The sequence below is a fragment of the Chiloscyllium plagiosum genome, unplaced genomic scaffold (assembly GCF_037043375.1).
Source record: "Chiloscyllium plagiosum isolate Xiang-an unplaced genomic scaffold, Cpla_swu_hap1 HiC_scaffold_40, whole genome shotgun sequence".
Classification (NCBI taxonomy): domain Eukaryota; kingdom Metazoa; phylum Chordata; class Chondrichthyes; order Orectolobiformes; family Hemiscylliidae; genus Chiloscyllium; species Chiloscyllium plagiosum.
Genome location: NW_028270178.1, coordinates 17,895,892 through 17,913,065, shown reverse-complemented (window position 1 = coordinate 17,913,065; position 17,174 = coordinate 17,895,892). Strand labels below are relative to the sequence as shown.

The 17,174-nt window shown below is 43.4% G+C and overlaps 1 protein-coding gene across 1 annotated transcript; it reads right to left on the bottom strand.

The window, feature by feature from the left end:
• Window positions 1-6,050: 6,050 nt before the first annotated feature.
• LOC148138363 (putative G protein-coupled receptor 139) lies at window positions 6,051-12,580 on the bottom strand. The gene is made up of 2 exons (XM_087981654.1): window positions 12,511-12,580; window positions 6,051-6,964 (listed from the first exon to the last, which is right to left on the bottom strand). The coding sequence occupies exons 1-2, from the start codon at window positions 12,578-12,580 to the stop codon at window positions 6,051-6,053; spliced, it is 984 nt and encodes a 327-aa protein (XP_087837780.1).
• Window positions 12,581-17,174: the final 4,594 nt, after the last annotated feature.

Sequence of the window (17,174 nt, the reverse complement as noted above, 5' to 3'; positions counted from 1 at the left end):
CATAGATCCCTCAAAGTTTCCACCCAGATTGATAGGGTTGTTTTTGCTTTCATTAGCAAAGTGATTCAGTTTAAGAACCGTGAGATTATGTGCAGCTCTTTTGAGCATTGTTAGACCACATTTGGAATACTGTGTTCAGTTTTGTTCGACTCATTATCAGAAAGATGTGGAAGCTTTAGACAGGGTTCACAGGAGATTTCCCAGGATGCTGTATTGACTGCAGTGCATGTTGTATGAAGGAAGGTTTAGAGAGTTACAACTTTTATCATTGGAGTTTAGAAGGATGAGAGATGAATTGACAGAAGTGTACAAGATGTTGAGAGACATATATAGAGTGGATAGGCCAGAGACTTTTTCCCATGGCAGAAATGTCTGGCACGAGGTCCGGCTCTGAGGCTCAGAAGGGACAGGGGGAGAGGAGGAGAGCGCTAGTTATAGGAGACTCTATAGTTAGAGGAACAGACAGGCGGTTCTGTGGACATGGGCAAGACTCTCGGATGGTTTGTTGCCTCCCGGGTGCCAGGGTCCGAGACATTGCAGACCGTGTCTTCAGAATCCTTAAGAGGGAAGGTGTGCAGCCAGAAGTGGTGGTGCACGTTGGCACTAACTACATAGGTAGGAAAAGGAGTGGAGAGGTCATTCAGGAGCTCAGGGAGTTAGGCTGGAAGCTAAAAGCGAGGATGGACAGAGTCGTCATCTCTGGGTTGTTGCCGGTGCCACGTGACAGTGAGGCAAGGAATAGGGAGAGAGTGCAGTTGAACACGTGGCTGCAAGGATGGTGTAGGATGGAGGGCTTCAGGTATTTGGACAATTGCACGGCATTCTGGGGATGGTGGAATCTATACAAACAGGACTGGTTGCACCTGAACCAGAAGGGCACCAATATCCTGGGAGGTAGGTTTGCTAGCACTCTTCGGGGGGCAGGGGGGGGGGGGTTAAACTAATTTGGCAGGGGGATGGGATCCGGAATTGTAGTCCAGCAAGTAGGCTAGCTGTTTGTCAGAATGACCAAGAATGTAGGGAGGCTGTGGAGAAGGTAGCACTGACAGGGAATACTTGCAGACACAGAGATGGGTTCAAGTGTGTATACTTCAACGCAAGGAGTACCAGAAATAAGGTGGTTGAACTTAAGGTGTGGATCGGTACCTGGGACTACGATGTTGTGGCCATCACGAAAACGTGGATAGAAGAGGGACAGGAATGGTTGTTAGAGGTTCCTGGTAACAGATGTTTCAGTCAGATTAGGGAGGGTGATAAAAAAGGAGGGGGTGGCGTTGCTAATTAGAAATGGTATAAAGGCTGCAGAAAGGCAGTTCGAGGGAGATCTGCCTTTGGAGGTAGTATGGGCTGAAGTCAGAAATAGGAAAGGAGCAGTCACATTGTTGGGTGTTTACTATAGGCTCACCAATAGCAGCAGAGATGTGGAGAAACAGATTGGGAAACAGATTTTGGAAAGGTGCAGAAGCCACAGGGTAGTAGTCATGGACGATTTCAACTTCCCAAATATTGATTGGAAGCTCTTTAGATCAAGTAGATTGGATGGAGTGGTGTTTGTGCAGTGTGTCCAGGAAGCTTTTCTAACTCAGTATGTAGATTGCCCGACCAGAGGGGAGGCCATATTGGATTTGGTACTTGGTAACGAACCGGGACAAGTGATGGGCTTGTTAGTGGGTGAACATTTTGGTGATGGTGACCACAATTCTGTGACTTTCACCTTGGTTATGGAGAGAGATAGGTGCGTGCAACAGGGTAGATTTTACAATTGGGGGAAGGGTAAATACAATGCTGTAAGACAGGATCTGAGGAGCATAAATTAGGAGCATAGGCTGTCAGGAAAGGATGTCGTGGAAATGTGGAACTTTTTCAAGGAACAGATACGACATGTCCTTGATATGTATGTACCTGTCAGGCAGGAAAGAGATGGTCGTGTGAGGGAACCTTGTTTGACGAGGGAGGTTGAATGTCTTGTAAAGAGGAAGAAGGAGGCTTACATAAGGTTGAGGAAACAAGGTTCAGACAGAGCATTGGAGGGATACAGGATAGCCAGAAGGGAGCTGAAGAAAGGAATTAGGAAAGCTAAGAGAAGGTATGAAAAATCTTTGGCGGGTAGGATCACCCCAAGGCATTTCATACGTATGTGAGAAACATGAGAATGACGAGAACGAGGGTAGGTCCGATCAAGGACCATAGTGGGAGACTGTGTATTGAGTCGGAAGAGATAGGAGAGGTCTTGAATGAGTACTTTTCTTCAGTATTTACGAACGAGAGGGACCGTATTGTTGAAGAGGAGAGTGTGAAACGGACTGGTAAACTAGAAGAGACATTTGTTAGGAAGGAAGATCTGTTGGGCATTTTGAAAAACCTTGAGGATAGGCAAGTCACCCGGGCCTGACGGGATATATCCTAGGATTATGTGGGAAGCAAGAGAGGAAATTGCATAGCCGTTGGCAATTATCTGTTCGTCTTCACTGTCAACGAGGGTGGTACCAGGGGACTGGAGACTGGCGAATGTTGTGCCTCTGTTCAAAAAAGGGAATAGGGATAACCCCGGGAATTACAGTCCAGTTAGTCTTACTTCGGTGGTAGGCAAAGTAATGCAAAGGGTACTGAGGGATAGGATTTATGAGTATCTGGAAAGACAATGCTTGATTCGCGACAGCCAGCACGGATTTGTGAGGGGTAGGTCTTGCCTTAAAAGTCTTATAGAATTCCTTGAGGAGGTGACCAAGCATGTGGATGATGGTAGAGCAGTGGTTGTAGTGTGCATGGATCTCAGTAAGGCATTTGATAAGGTTCCCCATGGTAGGCTCATGTGGAAAGTCAGGAGGCATGGGATAGAGGGAAATTTGGCCAGTTGGATAGAAAACTGGCTAACTGGTCGAAGTCAGAAAGTGGTGGGAGTTGGTAAATATTCAGCCTGGAGCCCAATTACAAGTGGAGTTCCGCAGGGATCAGTTCTGGGTCCTCTGCTGTTTGTAATTTTTATTAATGACTTGGAAGAGGGAGTCGAAGGGTGGGTCAGTAAATTTGCAAATGATACGAAGATTGGTGGAGTTGTGGATAGTGAGGAGGGCTTATGTCCGCTGCAAAGAGACTTAGATATGATGCAGAGCTGGGCTGAGGAGTGGCAGATGGAGTTCAACCCTGTCCAGTGTGAGGTTGTCCATTTTGGAAGGACAAATAAGAATGCAGAATATAGGGTTAACGGTAGGGTTCTTAGTAAGGTGGAGGAGCAGAGGGATCTTGGGGTCTATGTTCATAGATCTTTGAAAGTTACCACTCAGGTGGATAGAGCTTGTAAGAAGGCCTATGGTGTATTAGCGTTCATTAGCAGAGGGATTGAATTCAAGAGTCGTGAAGTGTTGTTGCAGTTGTACAGGACCTTGGTTAGGCCACATTTGGAGAACTGTGTGCAGTTCTGGTCGCCTCACTTTAGGAAAGATGTGGAAGCTTTTGAGTGGGTGCAGAGAAGATTTACCAGGATGTTGCCTGGAATGGCGAATAGGTCTTACGAGGATAGGTTGAGAGTGCTCGGCCTTTTCTCATTGGAACGGAGAAGGATGAGGGATGACTTGATAGAGGTTTATAAGATGATAAGAGGAATAGATAGAGTAGACAGTCAGAAACTTTTTCCCAGGGTAAAACAAGGTGTTTCAAGGGGACATAAATTTAAGGTGAAGGGTGGAAGGTATCGGGGGGATGTCAGGGGTAGGTTCTTTACCCAGAGAGTAGTGGGGGCATGGATTGCGCTGCCTGTGGGAGTGGCAGAGTCAGAATCATTGGTGACCTTTAAGCAAAAATTGGATATGTACATGGATGCGTGATTAAGCTAGGATAAATGTTCGGCACAACATCGTGGGCCGAAGGGCCTGTTCTATGCTGTATTGTTCTATGTTCTATACTTATAAGGTAGTTAGAACATAGAACATAGAAGAATACAGCGCAGTACAGGGCCTTCGGCCCTCGATGTTGCGCCGATCCAAGCCCACCTAACCTACACTAGCCCACTATCCTCCATATGCCTATCCAATGCCCGCTTAAATGCCCATAATGAGGGAGAGTCCACTACTGCTACTGGCAGGGCATTCCATGAACTCACGACTCGCTGAGTAAAGAACCTACCCCTAACATCTGTCTAATACCTAACCCCCCCCCCCCCCCACCCCCTTAATTTAAAGCTATGCCCTCTTGTAATAGCTGACTCCATACGTGGAAAAAGATTCTCACTGTCGACCCTATCTAAACACTTAATCATCTTGTAGTAAGTTTGAAGGGAGAACTCACAGGCCGGTTCTTTACACAGACATTGGCGGGTGCGTGGATCGCACTGCTGATAGTGGAAGTAGAGGCAGATACATTCGGGACATTTATGAGTCTCTTGCATAGGCACATCGTCAATTGTACAATGAAGGGCATGAAGTGCAATCTGATCTTAGAGTAGCATAGAAGGTCAGCACGACATCGGTGGCTGAAATGCCTTTACTGTGACGCTCTGTTCTATGTTCTGTGTTGTATATATTTGCGATTCAGTCTTCTTTTGTGGGTAGATTGTTGGAGGTCATTATAAATGATCGGATTTTGGACATACAGGAACGAACAAAAATGATTAAGGATTGTCAGCACGGTTTTGTGCGAGGAAAATTGTGTCTGACAAACTTGATTGAGTTTTCTTTTCAGTAAGTTACCAAACCGATTGATGAAGGCAGAGCAGTTTACATTGTTTACGTGGACTTTAGTAAAGTCTTGGACAGTTTCTGCATGGCAGACGAATTAGTACAATTAGGGCACATGCGATTCTGGGTGAGCTTGCCACTTGGAAGCATAATTGATTAACGACAGGAGACAGGCAGGAATGGTAGAGGGTTTATTTTCTGACTGGGGCCTTTGACCTGCGGTCTTCCCCAGGCACCATTTCTGAATCCACTTTTGTTTGTCATTTATAAAAGTGATTTGCATGCAAATATAGAAGTTGCGATGGTATGTTTGGTGGTTAGTAAACTGGTGGTGTTGTAGACAGTGAAGTTGGTTTTCTAAGGTTACAAGGGGATCTTGATCAAATGAGTCAGTGAGCTGAAACATTGCAGATGGAGTTTCATTTGAAGAAATGGAAGGTCTTGCATTTGGTTCAGAAAACAAGGGTAGGGTTAATACAATGAATGCTGCGGTCTTGCGTTTGTTGTAGAATAGAGCGTCCGAGGGGGTTCAGGTGCATAATCCTTTGAAGTTTGCATCACATACAGAAAGGGTGGCGAAACATGCGTTTGGCATGCTTGCTTTCATTGTTCAGTCCTTTGAGTACAGCAGTCGTGAAGTCATATTCAGGTTCTACAGGATATTGGTAATGCCTCTTCTGGAATCCTGTGTCCAGTTCTGGTTGCCCAGTTGAAGGAAGGACATTATTCAGCTGGCGGGGGTTCAGAAGAGACTTATCAGGAAGTTGCTGGGTATGGAAGTGTTGAGTTAGAAAGAAAAGCTGTGAAGGCTGAGACTTTTTCACTGGAAGCTAAAAGGTTGAGAGCCAACTGATAGAAGTGTATTAAGTAATGGACATTTAGATAGAGCTAATGATAGTTGCCTTTTCCCTAGGATTGGGAATTTCAATCCCGTTCACCCCGAAGTCACAATAGTCGCAGAGAGCCATCAGAAACTCTCTCATTAGTTGAGATTACTCTGAAATTCAATGTGCTGCAGAAAAGCGGTGCGTTTGAAATGGTAAAGCATTCTTGGTAACCTCAGCTGGAAAGTGCAATAAATTGATGTGAGAGTGGAGGGTCTGGTTTTATTGGAGTAGAATAATTCACCTTCAATGTCAAGATGATTTGATTGGTGACAACACACTGAAACAATTTCCGCTTATTTTAATTCATTGACAAGAATCATTTACATAATGTCATTCATGAAAAATGGTGTATAACTCAACGGTTTCCATCCTTTCCTGAAGTATACAATTTACAATTGCAGAACGTAAAATGCAAGGGATTTGTTTCTCCTCATCAGAACCTTCGCAGGCAGAGGAATGAAAAGGAGGCAGAGATAAGATTTTCTTTTTATCACTTTTCCTTTCGATTGACAAATATCAGAATAAAGGACCAAGGGAATGCTAACATTTCCTTCAGTTCTTCCCTAAATTTCCTTTGTGTGGCTGTATAAATACACACGTTAGTGCATGAACTCAAATACATGAACATGTAGCCAGTTTCAGTGGCAATGTAGGTAGGAGCTGTATAATCACCTCGATAATGTGCAGTGTTTGTCATCCTCGTAGATAAAAAGCTCACAGCTGCTGTCAGCCAGAGAAGAATAAAACTTCCCGATATCGTGAAGAGTAAAATAATGGACCTCCTTCGACCTTCCATCTCTGGGTCTCTTTGACTCTCACTATTGTGTCCCCGGACAGCTCTGCGAGATATATTGGCGACGACAATACGCCTGATTGTCAAGCAATTAAATGTGAGTAGCAAAGAAAATGGAAGCCAAGGAACTAAAATACTTTGTAACCAGGAGAATGCTGTACCCCATGGCGAAATGAAGAAGTTCAACTTTGTGCGGCAACCCCATCGTAAATGACCAATTACTTGTTCAGGCTCATATGCAAACCAAAAGGGTATGTTCTCCAGACAAACCAGGGCAGTGGTGATCATCATAACTGCACCCGCTATCGTTACTCTGCAATACTTTGTTTTCAGCCTCTCACAACATATCGATACATACCGATCAAACGTGAACGCGACTGTGAACCACACTGACATGTACAGGGTAACCGAGCTCATGTAATTAATTAACTTACAAACTCCAGTGTAGAAAAAGAACGAATGTGTAAAGTGATAACTGAAAATTCGAACGACAGTTACATTGAAGATCATGACCAGAAAAGCTGCTGTTGCCATGGCCATCATGTAGGCAGTGGTACAATTGGAAAGACCACAGTTTCCCCTGGAGAGAATGATCATTGTCGCCAAGTTTGCTGAAAACCAAATTAATCAACGTCATAAAACAGAATCTTTCAGAAAAAGAAAGTCTACAAACTTTGTGGTGAATTTGTGAAAAGTTTGCTACTCAGAATAGTGTGAAATGCTATTTTTCATTAACTGTGTCTGAGTAATGGAAAGTGCATTAAGGGATAACAAATCACTGAATACTCAGAATGGTGGGACTGATAAGTTGACTTGTTTCCCGCATCACCCAGTGAATTGCTTTCAACTATTTCAAAGTGAATAGTAGAAGGTGCCATTATTAATGGTTACATTGTGTAAGATACAATGACTGACAGCCAAATCAAACCAGCATCCTTATATTGTTATTTTAACTGCAGGAACTTTAAAATGCTCAGTGCCTCGCAAAAGTATTCTGAATGGTTCCTAAACAGACTCTGTAAATCATCAGAACTAGACTTTGTGAATAACTAATATCGATATGAGGTCTGTCCCTCAGAATGGGAACAAAACAATTCGCTAACAATGTACTAACCAAAGCAGAATAATTTTCAGCAGTGAAGTAATCGAACTAATGGCTGCGTTTTCACAACCAATCTTCTTTATTTAGAGCTGGTACTTTGGCACCAAGACAGAATGACAAACAGTCACATTAAGGAATAAATGAAAACGCGAAACACATTAAATGTTATTTACTGGTCAATTTGCTGTAGCTGCTTCTACAATCTTTGTCATCCCCCTCAGACGAGACTGTAGTTTTCTTGTTTTCAGATTACTCTGATGCATGCAGAAAACTTACTGTCGAGTCTAGAGAATATTCAATTGATTCGTGGAACTGAGAGCGTGCTCTCTGAAATTTAAAGATGTTGGTAATAAGAGGACAATCAAGGAGCAAACAGAACTTTGTGCTGTAGCTTTAATAGAAACAATCCTCCTGCTGCAAATGCAGCCCAAAGACTAATTCAGTACTTTGCCTCTACTTCAATAACTTCGAGGAGAAAGTGAGGTCTGCAGATGCTGGAGATCAGAGCTGAAAATGTGTTGCTGGAACAGAGCAGCAGGTCAGACAGCATCCAGGAAACAGGAGAATTGACGTTTCGGGCATAAGCCCTTCTTCAGGAATGAGGCAATAGATGATGTGTGTGGAGGTACAGGTGAATTTGTGGCGGATATGGAAGTTTCCTTTGGGGCCTTGAAGGGAAGTGAGGGGGAAGGTGTGGGCGCAAGTCTTGCACCTCCTGCGGTTGCAGGAAAAGGTGCCGGGAGTGGAGGTTGGGTTGGTGGGGTGTGTGGATCTGACGAGGGAGTCACGGAGGGAGTGGTCTTTACGGAACGCTGATAGGGGAGGGGAATTCTGACGAGGGAGTCACGGAGGGAGTGGTCTTTCCAAAACGCTGATAGGGGAGGGGAATTCTGACGAGGGAGTCACGGAGGAGTGGTCTTTACGGAACGCTGATAGGGGAGGGGATTCTGACGAGGCAGTCATGGAGGGAGTGGTCTTTACGGAACGCTGATAGGGGAGGGGATTCTCCCACCCTGCCCCCTGTAAAAACGCCAGCCCATTCTCCCAATTCCTTCGTCTCCGCTGCATCTGCTCCCAGGAGGACCGGTTCCCAAAACGTACAACCGAGATGGCCTCCTTCTTCAAGGACCGCAATTTCGTCCCCCCCCCCCCCCCCCCCCACCACCCACCCCCCCCTCCCCGGCGTGCTCGACGTTGCCCTCCACCGCATCTCTTCCACTTCCCGCTCCTCCGCCCTTGAGCCCCGCCCCCTCAACCGCCACCAGGACAGAACCCCACTGGTCCTCACCTACCACCCCACCAACCTCCATGTTCAACGTATCATCCGCCGTCATTTCCGCCACGTCCAAACGGACATCACCACCAAGGATATATTTCCCTCCCCTCCCCATCAGCGTTCCGTAAAGACCACTCCCTCCGTGACTCCCTCATCAGATCCACACACCCCACCAACCCAACCTCCACTCCCGGCACCTTTCCCTGCAACCGCAGGAGGTGCAAGACTTGCGCCCACACCTCCCCCCTCACTTCCCTCCAACGCTCCAAAGGAAACTTCCATATCCGCCACAAATTCACCTGTACCTCCACACACATCATCTATTTCCTCATTCCTGAAGAAGGGCTTATGCTCGAAATGTCGATTCTCCTGTTCCCTGGATGCTGTCTGACCTGCTGCTCTGTTCCAGCAACACATTTTTAGCTCTACTTCAATAACAAGAAAGCATAGGTACAGAAACTTGAATCTCAGTTTTAAGAATCAAATTAATATTCTTTGGACCCAGCTATGGAAAGGCTCAAAAGGGATTTATAGGGATTCTGTCAAGGTTGGAGAATTTGAGTGATAGGGTGAGGATGAATAGAATGAGACCATGTTTCCTGGGGCATCGTCGGTTGAGGGGTGACCTTATCGAAGTCAATGAAATCATGAGGGGCATACATTGTGTGAATAACCAACATCATTTTCCAGGGTATTGGTGACCAATCCAGAGGGCATGGGCTCAGGGAGAGAGGGAAATAATTAAAAGCGTCTTCAGGGGGAGGTTTTTCACAGAGCGTGTAACATGTATGGCATGAGCTGCCAGATGAAGGGGTGGAGACTTGTCCAAATATAAATTTAAATGGCATCTGGGTGGGCACGCAAGTAAGAAGTTTGTATAAGGGATATGGCCAAATGTTGGCAAATAGGACTCATTTGATTTAGAATATCTGGTCGGCATGGACGACATGGACCAAAAGTGTGGTTCCATGCTGTCCAGTTCTATGATGTTGTGAGTAGGTAGAAAATTTTCTAGTAGTTCTAAGTACTGAGCTGTTAATTTCTATGTAAACACAAAAAAAAAGCCTGATCTGGGAGAGATCTTTTTTGTTACCATGTTGGAGCTAGTCTTTGAGAAGATGTTGTCAATTACAAATTGAAACATACCACGGAGTATAAAATATGCAAATATTTCATTTTCTATTGTTTGCTAAATATGGGTAAACAACATAATGGAAAATATATGAGTCATTATCCTAATTGTGGAGGAATAACAATTAATGAGTGATGGTCTGATTAGGGCCAGTGCCTAACAGTAAGTCTGATCTCCTTTTGTGAAAAGATGCATTAATACATCAGAATCAACACCACAGTATTGTTTCACAGCTACAAGAAATTAAGAAGGAGAAAGTGAGGACTGCAGATGCTGGAGATCAGAGCTGAAAAATGTGTTGCTGGAAAAGCGCAGCAGGTCAGGCAGCATCCAAGGAGCAGGATAATCGACTTTTCGGGCATAAGGCCTTCTTCAGGAAGGCTAAGATAAAATGTAGGGAGGTCGGACTTGGGGGAGGGGCGTTGGGAATGCGATACGTGGAAGGAGATTAAGATGAGGGTGATAGGCCGGAGAGGGGGTGGGGACATATACTTTAACCTCCTGCTTAGCCTGCTTGGCACACCTCCTCATTCCTGTAGAAGGGCTTATGACCGAAACGTCGATTCTCCTGCCCCTTGGATGCTGCCTGACCTGCTGCGCTTTTCTGGCAACACATTCTTCAGTACAAGAAATTAAGAGGCAATAATGGGATAGAGATGTAAAACCTGTCGTGCAATGAATTCAGTTAACTTTACTGAGGGGACATTTGGTTTATGTCAGCTGAGTGATGTGAACAGCGTGTTTGATTGAGGTTGCGATGAAGGACTCTCCTTCAGACACCCTCCAGTCATCTGAGACAAGGTGATCCTCATTTTAAACTAACACTTGTCCTCTCTGTCCAATGGGAAAACAGAATTGTAAAATAATCTAATTTTAATAGGTTTATGTTTCCTGTTCTAAATGTCAGCATAAATAATTGGCTTCTTCTGATTATATCAAAACTCCTCTTCATGTTCAATATTTGCATAGGGTCTTGTATTAATCGAATATTCATCTCCCATTCTTCTTTGATCTTAGATTCATTAAGTAACGCAATTCACAACTTCACTAAAGCATCCTTGACTTCATCTATCAGTTGGGTTGCCCAAACCTGTAAACAATACTCGTTTCCTGTCCTAATGGAAGATGGCTGGGCATTATCATCTCACCTTTTTGATTCAAATTGCCGACTATCAAAGTTAAGGTTCATTCTCCATTTCCTAATAGTAGCATCAACAGATCCTTGAACTTTTTGAATTTTAGATTTTAAATGCACCCCCCCTCCCCCAGTTCCCTTGCTTTATCTCCAATAAATGGTGTACTACTTTGATTGTACGACATAACCACAACATTCATACAAAGAGTATCCATTCACAGGTATCATCAAAAACAAATGTATCCATTCTGTGTCTATGATGTTATCCCTGTCAATTACTTCATGTAGCCGGCTCTCATGCACTACACAATTATTTATTCAGTGAAATTCTCGAATTAAATAAGACAGCGAATTGATTATATGATTTGATTGAATTACTGCAATACTTTCATATTTTAATAATGTATTGCCATGGAAAACTGATGAAGTGGAACTGGGTGGATGCGTTACTGACATTGCCGGGATAGGTTGTCTGACTGATTTGCAAATTACTTCAGTTAATTGTTATGGACACGTAGATCATGTGCAAGCAGTTTATGTTCAATGTGTGTAAAGTACTACTTCTGCCTCAGCTGGAATATTGCGTTCACTCAGAGCTACCATGCATTCAGTAAGATGTGAAACTACTGACGAGATTAGAATGTACAAAATAAGACCGAGGAGCGGGGAGGCCATTCAGTCCTTCCATCCTGTTCCAGAACTTGATGTCATGATGACTAATTTCATCTCGGTCTCACTTGGTGGCCTATTCTCCACAGCCCAGCAGCACATTAATCATTACAAAATGTTCTATTCCTTGCTTACATTTATTTACTTTCTCAACATTTACCATACAATGGTGTTGTGAATTACACAGATTTACGGCCCTTTGAGGGAAGTAGGTCCTTCTCATCTCTGTTTTAATTCTGCTTCCCCTCGGACTAAAAAGGCAAAATCTCTTCCAGATGTGCCAAAAAGTAAGTATCCAGACGACATCTACTCTGCTGGCTCTTTTTAGCTTCCGATATACCACAGTTAGTTCTCTACACAGCCTTCTAAATTCCAGAGAGTAATGGCTTAAAGTGTTCAGTTTCTCTTTGAAAGTCAAAACCTTCATTTCTAGCATCAATCGAATGAACCAGGTCTGACTGCAATATAAGAATACATTTTCTCAGGTAAGGGGCACTAAATGTTAAACAATGCTCCTTGTGCAGACTCTCTAATGCCTTGTATATTTGCAGCGTGCCCTCTCTATATTATGCATCATTCTTTTATAAGTAAGTGGTAACTTTCTCGTTACTTTATTGACTCCCTGGTCTAACTACAAATTGGAGGTCACCAATTCATTTACGAATGCAATCCAATTTGAAGGACTAAATAACCTCCTCCTGCCCCTACTTCCTATGTGTCTCAGCGATCTTCATTGACCGCAGTGTTTGAAACTGTCAAAAAGCATAGCAGGGGGTTAGACATCCCTTTCTGCGCTGTAACAATACAATGATTGTGTGAAACAATAGAATATTACTGACTTACCAGGAATGCCAAAGGCTGCTAGAATCGGGTAGTAAATTATTTTTAACTGGACAATTATTGGCTGCACCATTCTCTGAAGATTGTTGGAAATGTACCAAGATTGATGGCTTCATTGGAACGTATTTGAGAGCAATTAATAGACCTTATTTATAGAACAATGTGTCCCTCGTTGAGGGAAAAAAATAATCGTGATGCAACGTTGTCAGAATAGTGTTCACAGAAGAGACTTTTGCCGCTCCATTTCACTTTTGTGTCCAAGGGGAGATGGCACAGCTAAACAACAGATACACTTTCAACAAAATAAACGAAGGTGGTTGGTGCACCCATTCCCCCCACCCCCCACGCCCCAAACATGAACAGGGATAAGGCATTGTTCTCTGTCAATTCTTTGGCTTCCTTTCAGTTCTGTTTAACGAGTGAAATAATTAAGCGTTGTTTGTCTCGTTGATTTCGACAGTAACATGGACAGTTTTGATTTGTCACGAGCAAATTGATCTTTGATTGGGGGAAACTTCCTTTCACATTACTAGAGCATGCATGGCATACACTTATTGTTATGTATTCGTCACTACTTTTCATAGAGACAGCTGCGGGGGCTGTGTCCTTGTTTGCATTAAGTCTGAAATATATTATTGATTAGGAGGGGAATCAAGGGTTAATGTATTAATGATCATTAACGTATTCTGGCATCATATTCTCAGTTATCATTTCCCAATGTCATCCTGTCCTGCACATACCTGTAAGCTAAATTTATTCATAACTGGCGTTTTTGTTGATTTGTCTGTTTAGTTCAAATTTGCCTTCACTTTTGACCGCTTTGTAGTTATCTGCTATACAAAGTATAAAACAAGGCATTGGACTGAGAACACCATAGTCCCCTTCAACTAAACCAGGCACCTCCGAGCATGAGGCGTCATCCACACCACAATAAATTTGCAGATTACACAATAATACGTTATGGACGTCATATGTAGTGAAGAATTTAAAAATTTACAAAGTCGTTATGGATAATAGGGCAAAAATTAGCAGATTATCTTTATCACAGATAATTGAGAGGATGTCCATTTTAATTGGAGGAAGGGAAAGGCAAATTATTATCGAAATGAAGAGAAACATCTGAGTGTTTCAGTGCAGAAGGATTTGGATGTCTTGGAAATGAGTCGCAGTAACTAGTACCTAGGTATAGCACGCACAGGGAACTTACTAATTGTTACTTTGGGAGATCAAATGTTAAGGAAAAGTATACAGCTAATGACAGGACCCGGAACAACACTGATGTACAGAGAGATCTTATATGAAAGTGGCCATGCAAGGTGATTGGCTGGTAAAGAGGGCATGTGGCATGCTTGTCTTTATTGGTCGGGGAATTGAGGAGAGGACACAACATGCTGTGTTGCATTTTTAGTAAACGTTTGTTTGGCCACACTGACAGCTTTGCGTTAAAGTCTGCTCACAGCATTACAAGAAGAATCTGGAAACTTTGGAGAGGATGCAGAAGTGGTTTATCAGAATTCTGCCTGGATAGACGGTGTGAGCTGAAAAGAGAGGCTAGAAGAACTCGAGTTGTTTTCTTCTGAGCAGCAGAGGCTGAGGGGAAATTTGATGTCGTGAAGATGCTGGGATTGGGCTGGGGTGGACAACGTTTAAAAAAATACACAAAATCAGGGTAGAGTCCAACATGGTTATTTGGAAGTACAAGCCTTTGGAGAACTGCTTCTTCATCACCTCGCTGGAGGGGCAGGATCATAGGGCACAGCATTCCTACTAAAATATAAAATTGTTCAAAGTTTGTGAGAAGATTTGTAGCTCGGGTGCTCATTGTTGTGGTTCTGTTCACCGAGCTGGAAATTTGTGTTGCAGACGTTTCATCCCCTGTCTAGGTGACATCCTCAGTGCTTGGAAGCCTCCTGTGAAGCGCTTCTGTGATCTTTCCTCCGGCTTTTGTAGTGGATTGAATCTGCCACTTCCGGTTGTTAGTTCCAGCTGTCCGTTGCAATGGTGGGTATATTGGGTCCAGGCCGATTGAATCTGTGGATGAATGCGATGCCTCTAGGCTTTCCCTGGCTGTTCTCCATTCCTGGAAGCATGGCACTCAACCACAGATTCAATCAATAAGCACATCGACCTGGACCCAATATACCCACCATTGCAACGGACAGCTGGAACTAACAACCGGAAGTGGCAGATTCAATCCACTACAAATGCCGGAGGAAAGATCACAGAAGCGCTTCACAGGAGGCTCCCAAGCACTGAGGATGTTACCTAGACAGGAGACGAAACGTCTGCAAACAAATTCCCAGCTTGGCGAACAGAAACACAACAGATAAGATTGTTGTACAACTGATGCAATCTATTGAACAAACCTAGATTGCTGTTCAGTCTTAATCATTTAGAATGGGGCTATATGTTTCAAATCATTAATATGTAAATCCCAAAGCATTTGCAAGTCACATTCGCGAGATAAATGTTTTTGTTAAAAAAGTGACATATCGGTACAGACAATGCATTGAAGTTGTGAGGTTAGAATCTGTCTGTATTATAAATATGAGTCAGACTGGTTGTATTTCTAAAATATGAAATTATATGATGTCACATTGACTGACTGCCTACAGATTGTGTGTTTTTTAAAAAAATGCATCTGCTCATCTGAATTTGCAAATTCATACCATAGACGTATATGTGTGTGTACGTGCATTTATATGTGTGTGAGGGAGAGAGAGAGAGAACGTGAGAGTGTAGGTGTGCACCTGTGTGTGTAAATGTGTGTGAGAGTATGTGTGTGGTAGAGAGGGAGAGAAAGTCTGAGTGCGTGTGTGCGTGCTTGAAAGTGTGATCGTGCAAATATGACAGAGTATATGTCTGTCAGAGAGTGGGTATTGAATGTGAATGTACGTTTGTGTGCATCTGAAATTGCATTCATATGAGAGAGCATCTACGTGAGTGTGCGAGTGCGATCATGTATAAGGTTGTGTGCGTATCTTTCTGGTGTGTGGGTTTATGTGCAAGAGTGTATCGTATAATGGGGCCACCTGTCATAAGTCATTAACCTAAGATTCCATTCAAGACCATCATCATGGGTATCAAACATGGCTATCAGCCTATACTCGGTGACTCTGTATTGTTGTGTATCCCGAAGTCGCCTTGGAAAATGGTTAGTGAAAGATCCACGACTCAATGCCCTTTACTTCTGAACTGTTCCAGAATGAGATAGGAGATTGCTCTCTGGCGACTGTTGCGTGGTGTCCACTCATCCATTGTCATAGTGACTGCTTACTCTTGCCCAAGTACCATGCCCCGGGCATCATTGCCTGCATCTTATGAGTGAGACAACACTGGCCGAGTCTCATGATTACTTGCTGCCCCGTCATGGGTTGTGTCCCCAAGAGTTATAGTAGTAGCCATGTCGACATTCCGATATACCTTGCAGTGCTTGCTATTATAGGGTTGTATGGTGTTGTATTCGATGTTGTCCTGAAGGCTGGACAGTTTGCTGCAAACCATGGAGTGTTCACGTTTTGGGAGTTAGTTAAAGGTGAGAAGTGGGGGCGTCGGGCAGACCTTGGTTAGTTGCTCATCCTCATCGATGATGTGTTGCAAGCTGCGAAGAACATGGCACAGTTTCTCTACTCCCAGGAATTACCAGTCAACGAAGGGAACATTCGCTATCGCATCCTGTGTCTGTCTCCAGAGGACGTCATTACAGACTCACATTCATAGATAGGATTGACAATCTGAATTTCTTCTTTTTCCCAGAGCAGAAATTTCTAATACGGGGTGGCATGCATTCAGGTGAGTGGGAGAAAATGAAAAGGAGTTGGCAGGCGCACTAGTTTTTACAAAGATGTTAACAATGAACTGGAACACATTACCAGGGGTGGTGATGGAGGCCGATACATTAGAGATTTCTAAAGCACTTTAAGATAAGCACAATAACATGCACAGAATGGAGCGATATCGATCAAGGGCAGGAAGAAGGGATACGTATAGTATGGTGTCATGTTCAGCACAACAGTGTGGGCTGGATGCCTCGATCCTTTGTTACACTATCCTATGTCCTATCACAAACAACAGAAGTTCAAGTTCAGGTCATTTTGAAACACAAATTCTGATGGACTGACTGCAAGACTAAAACTGTGCTTCCACCACTTCCCACTACCTCCTCGAACCAAGCCAATTCTGAATCGAAGCGACCATGTCACCATGGATCCCATGCATTTTAATCTCTGGATGAAACTGCTTTGAAGAGGCTGAGAGAGGAACAGAATGAAACAGTTATTGAAGTCATAGTTTCCTCAGATTGCTTGACTACTGCTTGTCTATCTGCATTCAGAAAGCACGCACCTTCCAAATTCTCTAAATAACGTGGTCATATTCGCCTGTTCAGAGAACAAGCGATGCTGAACTTGTAGTTTTAATTAGGTGAATGCGCAGTGCGAAAAGATCTGATTTAATGAATATCTAAATTTAATGAACATCCAAAAACTAATAACGCTTCACATTACAAAGATATGTCTGTTGGTGTTGTTATAGCTGTAGAAGAAATTTGGAACGATAAGGAACGTTGTTGGTATACTGTTATTTTATGACTGGATAGGTCTCAATATCCAATCGCAAGAACTTTACTAAAAACGAATTTATAATCATGACTTGATATTACAATGTGA

Excerpts from the sequence above, each read along its gene's own strand:
- LOC148138363 (XM_087981654.1), bottom strand. The coding sequence starts at position 12,580 with ATGGTGCAGCCAATAATTGTCCAGTTAAAAATAATTTACTACCCGATT. Across the intron at positions 6,965-12,510 it reads AGCAGCCTTTGGCATTCCTG|CAAACTTGGCGACAATGATC; the intron begins GTAAGTCAGTAA and ends TTTGGTTTTCAG.